Source organism: Aphelocoma coerulescens, chromosome 3 (genome assembly GCF_041296385.1).
Source record: "Aphelocoma coerulescens isolate FSJ_1873_10779 chromosome 3, UR_Acoe_1.0, whole genome shotgun sequence".
NCBI classification, from domain to species: domain Eukaryota; kingdom Metazoa; phylum Chordata; class Aves; order Passeriformes; family Corvidae; genus Aphelocoma; species Aphelocoma coerulescens.
Genome location: NC_091016.1, coordinates 43,800,780 through 43,817,255, shown reverse-complemented (window position 1 = coordinate 43,817,255; position 16,476 = coordinate 43,800,780). Strand labels below are relative to the sequence as shown.

The following is a 16,476-nucleotide window of genomic DNA, read 5'->3' as shown; positions in this document are numbered from 1 at the left end:
TCTGTAACAGATAACAGCACAGAAGCAGCGGTATAAAACTACAGACCGAATAAAGACTAAACTTCCAAATTATTGTGACAACAGTCACTAAGAGGAAAAGATAATCCAAAAATATATGGTGCAAAGCTATCCAAACAGGCCATTTACTTTGTTGTAAAAATCTTATGAAACATGTACAAAACTATGTGAGCAATAGAAATATAAGCCATTGATAATCACTGTCCTGTTCCATTTTTCACAGATAAAAAAATTAAACAGATTTTGATAAAGATTTTTAGACTTAAAAATAAGTTCCCAAAGGAATCTGAAAATTTGAAGAAACTTCATTCACAACAGAAAAACTGGAAACATATGAAGATAACAGATTCTGTAACATTGATATTGATAACCTCTTCATTCAACTTTGTAATAGAAGACAACAAATTTACATTAAAAAAAACCCGTGGTTAAGTTTTCTGTAAGAGCTCTAATACATTTTTTGTTCAACAACCTCCTTGGAGAAGCAAGCATCTCTACCAAGACCAGAGACAGACTGTTCTAAATCTTTGCTAACATAATAGCTGTTTTCCTGTTTTCCAAACATTTAGCTTTCCTAACATAATAGCTGGAAATTTAAGGTAATCATCTCATAACAGTCTGATGAAAGCTAAAGCAACTGGTATTTTGATGTTGATGCCAAATCAGTATGTTCTGTTTTGTTTGAACCACTGCATTAGAAATCAGTGTGACACTAAATGCAATCTCTGAGCGCAAGAACAAGAATTTATGGTATCAGATGTTTAGTATTCCCACTTTTCCCCTGGCATTGCTGGAGGAGTTTTCATTGTTATGAATACGCATTCAAGAGTCACCTCACAAACAAATGCCAATTTAACAACAGATTTAAGGATCTTCATTTTCCTAGTATATTGCATACAAGAAACAGGCCAAGAACAAGATGTGAGACAGAAGTCAATCTGCTCCTACTGTATGTAAAATTATCAACTACTTGTTAACCAGCTCAGTGACACATCATCTGTCCTTAATCATGGTACTCTCCTTTAATTGCTTTCTGGTTCTGCTGGTATTAGGCTTTTATTTTAGTGGCCATAAATGAAACAGATGATCATAATTTCTTCAAAGAGTTCATAGTCTTAAAAACATAATTTCATAAAGTCGAAATGACGGTCTAAAGTCTAAAGTCCATGACCTTACGGAACAATGTCTCTGCTTTTAATAAATTATTCTCAAATGTACACTAAAACAATACAGTGCCACTTCTTTTGAATTAATTCTGACAATTAAAAAGAGATATGATATGCAATTAGGCGATCCTAAACTGAACCTCAGACAAGGCAATGTTGATATTTCATCATTCTTAATATTTTATTAAGAAATTTTGAAATTAAGAAAAACCATCCCATTTTCCTATTGTAGACCCATTTATCCACAAATATGCACTTTTCTTCTATAATTTTGACATGCAAGTCTCACAGACACCCTTCAAATATAAAGCTCCAACTTCTCCTCAAATCTGATGAAACACTGAACCTGAATCCAAATGGCTTGATTTTCATGTTCCAAGTAACTGCACTTTGTTTCCCTTTCTGCTCTCTTTTCATACATGCGCTTCTCTTCCCTCTAACCTTTTTTTAAAGCTTTCTTTTCTATTATCCCCATGCCTATGTTCCTTTATTCCCCCCTTCAAGTAAAATCTTTAGTTACAGCACATGAATGATGACTATGGCACTGTCTTCCTTAAGAAGCACAGTAGTATATTAAAATGAAAATAACTAAATCTATTTCTAGCCAGCACACAACATTTAAAGCATCTATATGAACATATTGCTGCCAGATTCAGTTTTTCTTCTTTCCTTCTCACCTACTCCATTAAAAAGTGTATTATTGTTTTGGCTGATTTGAGGCAATCCAAATAGCAACCCACATAATAACTACATACAGCAACGTAGACCGAGCCACGAAATTAAAAAATAATGGAGGAGTACAAGACACCTACAATTGTTTCTACCTGCCTGAAGACATACTAGGTTCTGCTAATTGTGGAGTTATTTTGCAGTTTTGTACATCAAGGAGGGCAGAGCTATTAACACAAAACCCCCTCCAATCATAAGATCAGATCCTAAGACTCCAGGGGCTAAGTACTCATCTATCCCAGCTCTGATCTCTTGTTAAACTCTGATCCCAGGAATGCGCAACAACTGATTTCAAAGAGGTTTCAGGAATTCACAATTATCTACTAATTCACACACTGTAAGCCTGCTTGTACAATTGGGATCTTTGTGCACAGGAGAGTACTGGTTTCATCACTGACTTCGCACACACATGGACAAGGACACTTCAGACATCAGTTAACACACAGCAAACCAACTGATTTTATTTTTAAACATTCTCAACAAAATAAAAAGATTCTTTCAAAAACATGTTTGCTGCTCTAGGTGTTTTATTTAAGGTCAGTTCCCACATGTGTACTAGAAATAGAAGATATTTTGAACTGGTAATTTTTCTGAGGTAAATGAAGATTTATTTTCTTGGTACTCTATATTTCCTGATAGAAGGAACACTGAAGTTATCACTGACAAAGAATAAAAGGGATATTTTTCATTACCTTCACCCAAGCACTAGAAAAATCAAACCACATATTAGACTGCATAAAAATAGAACATAATTTTACTTTTGTGAAACAAAAATAATTTGGCTTATGTATCACTTCTTAATCCAACAAGCTGAAACAAATTTGGGAGTAAGAATGTACCATTAATCTTTCTATCGTTTCAAGATTACTAAGTGTTAATCTGAACTCTAAATTTGTGAAATATGAATCTGAGACTGCTTCTTTGACTTTATCATCTGCCTTTCTGAATACAGTCCTTAGCATCGTTTTATTCTAGTTGTCTTGAACATGCAGAGAGCTGTATTTGCACCAATGGCTCTATGATGACTGCATAAAATCTACGAACCCCTGCACAGTCCCAGCCAGCCAGGTCAGCTCTCATTGCAATTCCTACAGATTTTACAGAAAATATGTCTGAGAATAAAGGGAGGATACTGAGAATCCATACCATGTTCTGGTATACAAAATTCAGAAAACAGGAAAATAAAAGAAAACAATTCTGAACTAAGTAACATTTGCAGCGTTCACTGAGAAAGGATAATAAGAATCAGACTACTCTCAGTAGTCTGTAATTCTACAATTACAAATAAAACCTGTCAAGTTTAGAAATACACTTTCAAATTTTAAGAGTCAGGATTAGTGCATTATATAATATTTTCCATATCTCTTTTTCTGCCTTCGTTTTATTAAATAAATACATTTTTGACTCTCCATGCAATAAAAGGCCTTCATACATCATGGAAACAACAGTTTTAAAGAAGATGCCACAGTAAATGCACACCCAAAGGGTACCCAAAAGAGAACAGCCTTGATTATACAACCTTTGCCATCTTCTACTTCCTGAACTCTTTGCAAGTTTTTTACTACTTTACACAAGGGGCTGAGAATACAACGATACTCTATGGGTGCAAAGACCTTCCACTAAGTAAGCCAACTGGTTACATTTACAAGAAAAATTTTCTTTTTGGTGTAAAATGTTTTCATTTATGTTAATTTTTGCTTGATTATCTGTTTATTTGGCATATTCATGAACCAGGTTTTGGGAAATTTGTTGTGAAAACACAAACTCAAATAGTGCATAACTGTGGAACAAAACCAACTCTGAAACGGTCTTATTTTTTAAAATCACAGTAAGTTATACCTACTTGAACAACAACAGAAGTAAAATGGAAGCAAGTACTTGAAATTTCTGTACCCCTACAGTTCCAGAGAGTTCCATCTTTCAACTTTTTACAGTGGTCTTCCACATACAAAAAATTAGATTTTTTTCTCCTTTAACTAGATGAGATTTTCTCTAGCATGTCTTCTGTAATCTCCATCACTTAACTCCTTACCATCCAACACCTTCAAAAATTAACTTTTGCAAAATCAATTGAATTAACTGAAAGTCAATCTAGAGACATGAACTCCTCAAATAATTGTAGCAAAAATCAACTTCATGCATTTGCACTGTGAAGATTCTTTTTCTGCCTTAAAAGATTCTGTATTTCCATCAGACTGATACCTACTTCATGTAGCTTTTATTCTGAATCAGCATTTATTGTCACAGAAGTTTGCATTCTTATCCTGCATTTACAATACTCGAATTGTCAAGAGCAAGTTAAAGATACTGAGCCATCGAGACACCAACCTTGTGGGCAGGGTGCAGCAGCCATCAGCCGTCAGCCTGACTTGGGTTTCATAGCTATCCAGGGGGCAAACAACTTGCTGAACAGGGGGACATTCGACTGTGCTGCAATCCACACTGAACACTACAGAGGAAGGGAAGAAGAAAATTTCTTTTAGTCGTGTTTTAGAAGCTGTTTGCAAATTACTTCCTCATAAGCAACCACTTACGCATCAGCCTTGTAAGTCACAAAAATTATCCGAAGAATGCACGCTTGCTAGGTAACATTACAAAAAGCCTGCCTTTCTCTTTAAGATTCACTTTTTAGAATTATTGACTCAGGAAGCAACTGCACTGATATTAGTTAACAAAAAAATTTATGGAAGTTAGACAACTTTAAACAATCATTACAACTGTGAATATCAGTTAATAGAAATATCATAGTTATGAAGAATATATATTTCCCATAGCTTTTAAAATAGTAAAAAATTCATTGTTTAATTTTTAACTAATTAAAGTCTGTTTAAACAGCAAGATACTTGGTTTATAGGATATTTAGAAAAAAAAAGATACACTATAGATTTATGTGTGCATGTGTAAAGCACATTTTTAAAGACTATTCTATTAGGTTGTCTTGTTTGTATATTTATATATGGCAAAAATGAAATGCAAATTAACAAATCTTTCTGCATTAGTGAGACGAAGAATTCTACTTAACAAGAAAGACTGACCAACAGTTTTTAGAAAGCAACAAATATCTATATTTAATTTTATAAGTCATACTCAGGAAAGCTGAAACACATCTATCTCTTATTTGGTACTAAATCTTCCAAGTAGCAAACAGTACCAGCTCAGGTATTATGTATCTGCTATGCTTTTTCATAATTGTACTAAGAAAGTGCAGAATAAAACATGGATCCCTCTTTAAGAAATGAGCTACTTTCCGACTGAGCAAGCAGGATGAACAGAATGTTATCAGGCTGCAAATTATGCAGTATGATGTCCCTGATACTGATTAAACTTCACTGCAATATCGACACTATCACAGCTACTTACTGAACTGCTAAAGCAGCTTGGCAATGCTACCCACATTTCTCACAAGAGCTCATAACCCTCAAAGGCCCATTTCTTCTCTTCCGGTCCTACATTTTCCAAGCTTGATCCTCAGTGGTACATAGCAATAACTGACTCAGTCACCATGAGACATCAGTCTCAGAATTACATCTGCTCTGCACTTCTACACTGCAGTGGTTACAGTGTGATAGTACATGGCTCACTAATATTGAAAAACAGCACTCTGTCTTTTTTAACAACAAACCCCAAGTTAAGACTACTCAAACGGATTTTTTTCTCTTCATTATTACATTATTAGATAAATCACAAAACAGTTACAGAGGTAGGACAGGACCTACCTACAGGAGGTTCCCAAGCCAGGCCATGTAGATCTGGCTGCCCAGGACTATGCCCAGGTAGCTTTTCAATATCTCCACTACCTCTCTGGGAAAACTGTGTCAGTGCTCAGTCACCCCCATTGTGAAAAAGTGCTTCCTGATGTTCAGAGGGAACCTCTTGTGTTTCTGTTTGTGTCTCTTGCTGCTCTGGTCCTGTCACTGGGCACCACTGAAAAGAACCTGGGTCTGCTTTTACACTCCCTTCAGGTACTCATATGAACTGATGAGATCTTCCCTGAGTCTCCTCTTCTCCAGGTGGAACAGTCACATCTCTCCCCCAGTATCCTCACAGGAGATGAAGACAAATAAGAAATGAAAAATATTTGAAAAAGGAAAAAAGTTCCTACTTTCTTTCAGATTTAAACAGGTTTCTCAAATTTGAAAAAGTATTGAGACAAACTTACAGACTGGAACAAACTGGAAATATTCTGAGGTTACAGAACAGCCTGTAACTGGATTCTTCATTTCTTTAAAAGATAACTCCCACATTAGCTGCACTACTGTCCTAAAAAATAAGACTGCAAACATTCGCCGCTGAACTTCTAGGGTTTTTTTCACATCCTACTGTGATTCCAATAATTAACGCGTATATTTCATGAACAGTTTATTATAAGCTTTTATTCTAAACTCTTTTTTTTGTCTATCATAGAAGCTTTAAGCTTTAAATAGTTTGAAAAATCAGTGTCTTCAAGAATTCATAAAGATGTTCCAATTTCTTATCAGCAAAATTTCACCCAATCAACCTTTGCTTACAAGTCTTCAAAGAATTTTCTCATGCACTGAATTTGTATATAGAAGCATCTGAGAGGTACCACTTTTCTACAGGAATGTAGCAAAAACCCTGCCATGGTTGCAGACCCTGACATATCTGTAATAACGTACTACCGCCTTTGTAGACTACAAAACCAAAGGTTTTGAAACTGTAATGAAACTAGGTGAATAAAACGTTCTAGTAGAGTAAGTTAACAAAGTATATTAAGTGTGTAAAGTTTCACCCTGACATATTTCAGCTAATAAAATGGCTGGCTTTTCAACTAATACAATGTACATTTGAGGGCAAGATCTAAATAAATACTTATGCATCTAATGATGCAGGAGCAAGTCAGTGTTTGCATTTCTCACGAAACACAGTGGCTCGGCACAGGGTAAGGCTTCAGAAGTCACAGATTTCTGAGGGTTCAGTACAAGGATGCACAGTCTGCTTTTACAGCATAGAAGCATGACATGACATCCTTTGCTTTCACTTCAGATGCATTTCAACTGGTTCCTCATGAATAATGCAACGCAACACAACTACACATGATAATGATAGTCACATTGGCTGCCATGGGAGAAGTGGAAAGGGAGTATCCTTTTTACATTCCATGACACTTCAGAATGTATTACATACAACCATATCATTCCTGGACCTTCAATGCAGCCGTATCACTGCCTGAATCACTTTCTTAGCTGCCCTATCCCTTAACTGCTCTATCCCAGGTATTTCCCAACATGGATCTCCACATTTGCTGATTTTTTCCCCTCCCTCACCTTCATTGTCAACTTAAAAGCCATTTCTCCAGCTCCATTAGAAATGCATCTGTAATTCTTGCTCACTCTTTTTCTCCAGTCCTTTTCCACTCTTATCTCAAGTTCGGTCAACATAAGCTTTTGACAAATCATCCAATAAAACAATGTAAGTACTATTTCTGTAAGTAACAGAGGGTAAAAGAAAAATATTATAGAGTTCTATTTCTCTGAGCTGTGTATAAAAACTTGATTTTGCTGACCCTTGTCCTAAGTGCAAGACCGTAAAAGATCCAGACCTGATTTTCTGTGCTGAAGCTGTATCAGGGTGGAGCCCAAACTACTTCCCTGTGCGTCATTACACACTACCTACTAAATTTTGCTGCTGATCTCGGACTTTCCATCAAGCCCTGACTGCACAGAATTCCCCAAAGAAGTAAGCCAAACAATAACATTTTCTTTACAATTGTGTTTAAACCATTGTTTGGTACCAGAAAAAAAAGAGGAATTTTCAGGCCATGCTGGAGATGCATGAATGAAAGCTCTACCAAAAAGACTTCTGAAAGAATGACAAATGAGTGGTCTTTTCAACACAGGTTACGTCCATCATGACAGACATTTCCCAAAGCTTTCCCAAGGATGTCAGAAACTAAAAGATGACACTCCCCATTGCACCAGATACAACACCAAAGTTATCACAAAAGGTACAACAAACATCTGTTAGACAACTGCCAAAGTAAATTATTCAGCTTGTTTTATTCAGAAGCGACAGCCAGAGTTCCTATCAACACTGCAGCAAAATGCATTTTAAATGAGATTTTAACTCAGTCTTTAGCTAAACAAGCATGATTTTTAAAACATCCTTGTTCATAGTGGTTTAGCACATATACTCCCACAAATGTTGCTTTGGGTTATTTTTATTTTTGCTGTTAACACATTATGCAGTTCCATTTGAGATTGCTCATTCAAACTATCTTAAAGAAGAAAAATGTTTTGAAAATGTATTTTGAGAAATGTAATCTTCAGCTTAAAATTAAATTCAACACATATTGACTAAATTCACTACTCATGAATGGACAGTTACATACATCTTGTAGGAATAAGAGGTTGCTTATGGAACCAGACTAGGGTTACCTCACCTCTGAGTTTTAAAATCACAGTAAAACAAGGAGCATGACATACTTGTTCTCAGTAGGTACAACAACTGTGATGAGATGCTTGGTGGAGCAACATTTAAAGCTAATTAATCTGGAGGTTAATAGACATGTGTGACTAAATACTAAGTTTCTTCACTATGCATTTTAACCGAATACCAATGCCTTTAGTTGTATTCCTAAAGTAAAAGGGACAGAAGAGGAAGGGGATCTCAAAATGAAATATTTTATTTTTATTCTAGCATTTAGTGTTGAGGAATCGCTTTCTATTTTCCTTTCACTAACTCTGTTGTCAATCACAGCACTTGAACATACGCAGTTCTCAGCAGAAGGCGCCCAACTGAAATGCCAGAGTAAACTAAAGAGCACTGATATCTTTTTTAAGGAGCAGAAATAAACACAATTTATGCTTTAATTGCGCAAGCACTTTATCTTGGCATAAAGCAGCACTGCTGTCACAGGAAGTAGTCCTCCCAGTTTTGTTTCCACCAGAAAGCCCTTGCTGGTGCAAAACCCCTATGAGGCTGGTTAAGCAGACATGGAGGTGCAGGAAGAGTGTTCTGGAAACATTACTCACAGAGCTTAAGTTTTTAGGTCTGTGGCAAAAAATGGAAACATAATTTTCTCTGTTCAGCATGTTAACTCCATAGATTTGGTGACATACTCAGTAAAACGGGTAACATCAGCCCCACAAGAGTATCTGCATGAACACCTACCTCCCAGGCCTTACTCTGTCCTTTATCCTGTATTTTTCTAGCAACATGGCATTTCGGCTATAATTCATATAGTTCAGTTCCTCTCTAACTCTTCTTTCCTACAATTCTTCAGGATACCAAGTTAGACTCTGAAGACACAAGGTTTATTACCAGGTCTCTTAATTTCTAATCCTCATATGCAAAGCTCTACACTTCCCTTAAATCCATTAGTTTCTTTCCTTCCCCAATCACTTCAAAGTCATTGTTCTTCTACCCTCCTAACACACACCTTCATTTTTACAGTCCCATGTACCTTCACCTCTTAAAACTCCCTACAGCAAAAAATACAAACCATTTCAGAAAACAATATAGGCTTTATTGGATGTATTTATATAGATTATTTTGCTTTTCAGACAGAAAAAATTGAAAAATGGGAAAAGAAATTGTGTCTACTTTTACCTGGCTTGCACTCATAGAGATCACAGCATTCCCCTGGCTTTCCTGATGCCTTAGAAACCAATATATTCAAATAGCCAGGCTGGCAAACCTTCCTCAAGCAGCCTGCAGGATTACACACACAACGGCTTGGGAGCGGACAGCATTCACCAGGAGGAGCATAGCCTTCAATCAAGATGGAATCTTCTGGACATCGAGGAGAAAACTGGACCTCACAGCGGGCCTTGGAGCAATCAGGTTTCTCTTCTGAAAAGGAGAGAAAAATCATCATGCCATATGTGTCAGTAAAACACTGAAACTGTAAAGATAAACTCAGATAAAGCTCCCTCTCTTCTCCCTCCTCCCAAAATAGTAAAAAAGAAAAGGAAACAGCAGCTTCTGAACTGATTAGTGAAAATTACCAAATATCCTTTCAAAAGTATAGGTATTTGCAAGACAGCAGCTGCCTTATAAAATTTTTCTACAAGTTTCCAATCTGTGTGATGTGTGTGAGGGTTGAACCCACACAGCCTCAGGTAGAGCTGTGAAGTTACACATTTGGCCAAGATGTTAAGAAACAACTTGTCATATCATGTCAGCCCTGATTTTCACACCTATACCTTTGGTTTCCCAAGACTTTCCATTATGGACTGATTTAAATGGATTGATTTATTAACCTGAACTGAGGGCACATACTCAAAAAGCAAGTTAAAAGTTCAACAGCTAACATATTTGAACAGCTCATACATTAGCAGAAGAGGATTTTTCCTGTACACAGTCCCAATGTTCACATTAGAAGCGTTGTTCCTATGTACTTCAGCAGCTTTAATACTAAAAGGTAAGAGGTTTGACTGTGATGATGGTGAGGTTTGTTCATGATCCTTATGGGTCCCTTCCAGCTCAGGATATTCTATGATTCCTTTATGTACAAGTACTTTTATATTTTTTCTTAAAACCATCAAAGATTACTAACCTAAATGTGGTACTAGATAGCATTATAGCTCTTTTCTTATAGTTAAAAATCCTACTATTTCCATCTATATTTAAAACAGCCTTGACTAGATACGTATTTTGCCTAGAACTTTAAATAACATTTTTAAGACCAATTTTTTTTTTAAACCTACTCTTATGTTTAGGTTCTTATCTGCTTTATTAAACACATTGTTCAGACTGAACATTACTGGTTACAGCGGTTCACTGTAGAGAGTTGTATAAATAATAGATAACATACTAGTTTCAGTATTTTATTGATAGCCTTTAGTTTATGGATATAATAAAAGGCTTGACATTCTAGCTTTTAAAATTATTTTCATTTCCACTGCATGTTTGCTCAACATGCACAGTGACAGAACTGCTGCAGTAGCAGCCCTTAAAAATAATAATAAAGCCTTTAAAATACTCATGACAGACTCTTGATAGAGCACTTGTACTCATGATGACCCTTAAATTCCCACTGTTCATTACTTTATTTATCCTAGCGTTATGCATCCAGTGATCTTCTGATTTCCATGACTAATAGACAATCCCATCTCCACGCAATCTCTCTCATGCAAATACTTTGTATTATAAGTATTTTAAAAAGCTGACCTGCTATTTTTCACTTGACTGCATTTACATACATACATGTATCTATATGACAATAAGCATTTCCTTAAGGACTGCTTAGATAAGTTAATAAAATTAAAATTTGACCAATGCAATTGGTCAAATACAATAAAAACTATTTTTGATCAATTTGGCTAACTTTCCAAAAGGCAAGGTTTGTCAGAAATGCACGTCAAACTGTTCAAATTCAGACTGTTCAGGACTCTAGATAGGTCTTTTTTGAAGACCAATGCAAAGTCTACTGCTGGAGTTGGTAAGACCACCTAGCAAAGATAGGAAAACAAGGATATGTCACTACCTACATGTAAGAAGCATCACAAACAATAGAAGAGAGAAATTTAAAATATAGAACCATGTCAAATATTTCTGTATGAAATATTCACTCAGTGTTTTGCAGTTATTATCTTCAATAGTCTTTTCCACGTTATTCTGCTCAATGTAGTTAAAGTTAATAGACTGCAACAGGAGTCTTACCTAAATCCAGCACTGTTTTCAGAGGAAATGGTTTAAACATAACCACTATCTTGCAAAATATATGTTTATGTTTCAATACCAGGTAGCGTAACACCATTAGGTATTTATAAACCTTTTTCTTCTTAATCCACATCACTATTAGTTTTGTACTTCATAATCCCAAAAAATAAACAAACAAAGCTCTACTAATAACTCCCTGCTAATACTCATGTAAATATTGTACTTCCAAATTACATCTCAAACTATGTACATGTTGAAATATTCCCTTCCCAATATACAAACGCAACTGAGCAACAGGAAAGTCAAATATATTCACCCACGCTGAATCAACCAACAGACAATTATATTTCAGCTTCCCAAACTCCAGCCCACAGCAGAGTCAAAGGCAGGTTAAGAAACTTTTTGCAGACTATGTCACACTTTTTTTCTTGATTTAGATGTCATTTTCCTTTATGGAAAGCAGCTACTGACTAAAATGGTATGTGGTAAGCAGTCTATGAAGTGTTTCCTTAAGCATAATCTTTATTTAAAACATGAAAATCCAGCAGCTCCAGGTGTAGCATTACTACATTGGTTAAAACTTCCATCAGCTGGCATCGCACTGGTGTAAGTGCATTCCAGGTCCGGAACTCACTGCAATGTAAGAAGGTGGGGGTTCAGCTTTACTGCATCTCAGTAAAAGCTGATGCGGGCTCCTCACTTTGATACCAATTTTGGATAAAAACCACTACTTCTAAGCAACCAATTCAGAAAAGTTTCAAGGGTTTTCTTCTTATTTCAGCAAATGACAAGATCTTCTCTATCCACAGGGATTCATTACACTAAACTAGTTCTATCTTTTCATTATTTCATCAAAGAAGGTGTCAAAATTTAACCTGTTCTCAAAATAAATGACCAACATTAATAAGCAATAAATGTCACTGTTCTAGCAGAATTCCTGATTTAATTCCAATACATACAGCTATTTAAGATTTCATCAAACAAGAATTGTTTAATAGCTCTTTTTTTCTTTATTAACAAACACTCCTAGCCCTTACAAAAGGAATGTTTAAAAAACCCCATGTAAGAACAAAATAATTAAAAATATGCCAACAGCCTCAAAAGACAGAAAGCAGCGTAATGCCAAGCTGTATTCCACAAAAAATCACTCACCAGTGCTATTTCTGCTACTTTGCCCCTTTTACATACCAGACTGTTTCAAAGTAACTTCTCAACATACCAAAAGAAGCAGAGCCTACTGCTTCTCCGTCAAATAGACACATACACTGCAAAGCACTGACCTGTCCCCTAGATGTTTTAAGTTACCGTCTGTTACACAAATCAGGTTCTTCCTGACCCATGTCTTCAAAGTCAAACAATGCATCAGGACTTAAACTCCATTTTCTTATCTTTATTTTGATAATAAATAGAATATAAACAAATACTATGTATGTCCAGAAACAGGAGAACGTCATTTTTCAAAGCAGTGTGGTGAATGTAAAAAATTAGGCTTTTGCGGAAAGGGAGACCTATATATAGGACTATATATGTGATTTACTACGAAATAAATTAGTATAGCAAATATATACATATTCCTTAATAATAAGGCATCTTAACACACAGATTACACAGCAAGATACATGTGTCGCATTCTCCTCACCCACAGAGCAGACGCCTTCACAAGAAGAACTTCATACATCCCTAACTGCATGTAGAGACAGTAAAATTGCTGAAGCAGATACATGGTTTCTTAACCAAGAGGCTGTACTCAGGACAATTATCACACTAATTAAATTTATATTTCTATAAAACATTGTTCTACCTCTACATTTAAAACAACTGCTACGCCTCATTTAATAAATTTACTATTTTAGAAAGGAAAGAAATTGCTTATACAACTCACCAATTAATTTACTGAAGTGAGGATTTCTATACACTTACCCTGTTTGATTATCAGAATCAGACAGTTAATCACAAAATCCCAGTATAGATAAGGTTGGAAGGGACCACTGTGGGTCATCCGGTCTAAACTCACTGCTCAAGCAGCTTCCCCCCAGAGAACATGGCACAGGATTGTGCAATACCTCTCTAAGCAATCTGTTCCAGTGCTCAGTCACCCACACAGTAAAGAAGTTCTTCCTCATGTCCAGGTGGAACTTCCTGTGCATCAGTTTCTGCCCATTGCCTCCTGTCCTATTGCTGGGCACCACTGAGCACAGCCTGGCTCCATCCTCTTGGCACCTCCCTTCAGATACTCACAGACATTGATGAGGTCCCCTCTCAGTGTCTCTTCCTGAGACTGGACAGGCCCAGCTCCCTCAGCCTTTCCTCATAAGAGAGATGCTCCAGTGCCTTAATCATCTTTGTTACCCTCCACTGGAGCTGCTCCAGGAGCTCCACGTCTCTCTTGCCCTGAGGAGCCCAGAGCTGGACACAGCACTCCAGAAGTGCCTCACTGGGGCTGAGCAAAAGGGCAGGATCACCTCCCTTGACCTGCTGCCAATGCTCTTCCTGCTGCACCCCAGGATTCCATTGGCCTTCTTGGCCCCAAGGGCTCACTGCTGGCTCATGGACAGTTTGTTGTCCACCAGAACCCCCAGGTCCCTCTCAGCAGAGCTGCTTTCCTGCAGGTCAGGTCCCAGCCTGTGCTGGTGCCCAGGGTTATTCCTACCCAGGTGCAGGACCCTGCATTTCCTTTTCAGAATTTCAGAAGGTTCCCCCCTGTCCATCTCTCCAGCCTGTTGAGGTCCTTCTGAAGGGCTGCACAGCCTCTGGGGCATTGGCCACTCCTCCCAGCTTTGTGTCATCAGTGAACTTGCTGAGGAGGCATCTGCTCCTTCAGGTCATTGATGAATAAGTTAAACAATACTGGCCCCAGTATTGAAGCTTGGAGGACACCACTGCTGACAGGCCTCCAACTAGACCCTGTGCCACTGATTACAACCCTCTGGGATCTGCCATTCAGCCAGGTGTCTTGGGGTGATTTTATGACAATGTATTCCCTTATGGTCCGCTTTATGTCCAGAAATGGGTCCTGCAGCTTTAATGGGTCCACGGAAAGGGGGTGGGGGGAAGCTGGGCAAATTCTTCAGCACGGTTTGTGTTCAAGCACTCATACACACTCCCCCGCATTCTCTTGCCGCTGCAGAGCTGAGAGAGTTGACTCCTGCTTTTAGCTAACCTGTTAGCTAAGACATGAAGTTTTTCCCAGGACTGAATACTGAAATCCTCCCATAACTACCTCTTCTGGAACTGTCTGGCCTAGCTGTGATCCGAGAACCAGATCATCGAACCCCATGGACCGGCACGGAGGCTGAGAGGACACCGCATCCTGGCCTTGGACCTCAGGAGGGGCTGAGCCAGCTACAGGAAAGAACTCTGATCGACCAGCTTTCTCCACAGTGAGGAGGTTTAATATTGAATGGTTATTAATTTTTTCCTGTGCCCTGCCAGCACTTTGTTTGTTAAATAAATAGGTTTTTCACTTTCCTCCAAGAAATTCCTTTCCATCAGTGAGGGGAGGGAGTGCCAACACTTGCCTTCTGTGGAGGAGTGGTTCCTTCCAGAGTGTTTCCCCCTAAACTTGTCTCAAACCGAGACACCAGGTCTCAATCTACCTCACTGTCCACTCATCCAGTCCATACTTCCTGAGTCTGCCCTATGAGGATGTTGTGACAGACAGTGTCAAAAGCCTTGCTGAAGTTGAGGAAATAGAAAAAAACTATATGAAACTCAATCACATTTCAATATACCCTTTAAAAAATATCCCAACCATTAATAAGGAGAACAATCACTTTTCAGGGATGCATCCACCAAGCTTCCCCTAAAAGTCTGAATTGATGACCTAAAACTCACTAAGGAAAACATAGCTGGCTGCAAATGCTGCTTTTATGTTCAAAAAAAGCACCATTTCAAATAACTACACAAAGAAAAGAAAATATCGGTTGGTTTTCTGATGAGGTTTCTCTGTGGGACACCTTCTCTTTATAGCCTTTCATCAAACACCACCAAAGCTGGTAGCATTCTCGTATCCCTGACATCTCAGCAGCCCGAGCCAACAAAGAATCTCTACGTAGATAAAGGAAGAGTCTGGATCAATCAAGCTTTTGCGAACTATCTGTTCTGAGACAATTTTCTTAAGAAATTCAGAAACGTAGCTGGAAATAAAACATTCTTAGTAAACTGAACACAATCCAGACAGGAAAACTAACATTTTGATGAATTCCAAACAAGAATCCTCTCCTTGGAAACAAACTTAATCCCTACTCTAAAAGGCAGCTCTAGAGATAATTTAATATACAGTTCTCCAGTTTACCAGTGACAGTGTTATTTTTAGATATAAATTACTACTGGTAGAAGTTTTGCATTTCAGGACAAACTTTACTTTCTGTAGGTCTGGAGGTTCAGGCTTACTTGCTTGTACTTTGCTAAGAGCCTGCAAAAAGATCTTGCTGTTATTGAGCGCATGAGAGTACCCCCTACAATTACTAAGAATAACCTAAGTTACAATGTATAATTGAAAAATAATAGCTGAATAAGATACAATGCACTGTGTGCTTTATTATTAAAACAGGGATCATTCACTTAAAAAGTCAGGATGTCCCAAAAAAATTTCTCACTTTCACCTCAGAAGTGCACAGGAAAGCTGAGCATCTCAGAAGTTGAGGCACAACAACATTCAAACTGACCTTTCACTGCAACCACAGCATACTTGTTATAAGGTGCATGAGGGGGAAGAGAACAATCTTCAAAGGATAGAATAATAATAAGAAATAAAGATATGGATTTGAATTTTTTTCTTTCCATTAACTTTAGAAAGGGTCTGTATAAAGCAACAGCCATAAACCCAGAACTTTGTCACAAAGTTTCCCCATATCAAAAGCTACAGTGTGTTTTTAAAATTATACTTCCCATGACCGTACAAAGTTCTAATGGGGAAGCAGAGGTATAATGGCAAGTT

At 37.4% G+C, this 16,476-nt stretch overlaps 1 protein-coding gene across 3 annotated transcripts in view; it reads right to left on the bottom strand.

Annotated features, from left to right (window-relative positions):
- CRIM1 (cysteine rich transmembrane BMP regulator 1) overlaps positions 1 to 16,476 on the bottom strand; it is a 175,485-nt gene that overhangs the window by 80,294 nt on the left and 78,715 nt on the right. For all 3 annotated transcript variants that reach the window (XM_069009968.1, XM_069009969.1, XM_069009970.1), the window contains 2 exons: positions 9,483 to 9,725; positions 4,242 to 4,362 (listed from right to left, as the gene is read on the bottom strand). In XM_069009968.1, coding sequence (XP_068866069.1) covers positions 4,242 to 4,362; positions 9,483 to 9,725 — 364 coding nt within the window. The remainder of the gene's footprint in view (positions 1 to 4,241; positions 4,363 to 9,482; positions 9,726 to 16,476) is intronic.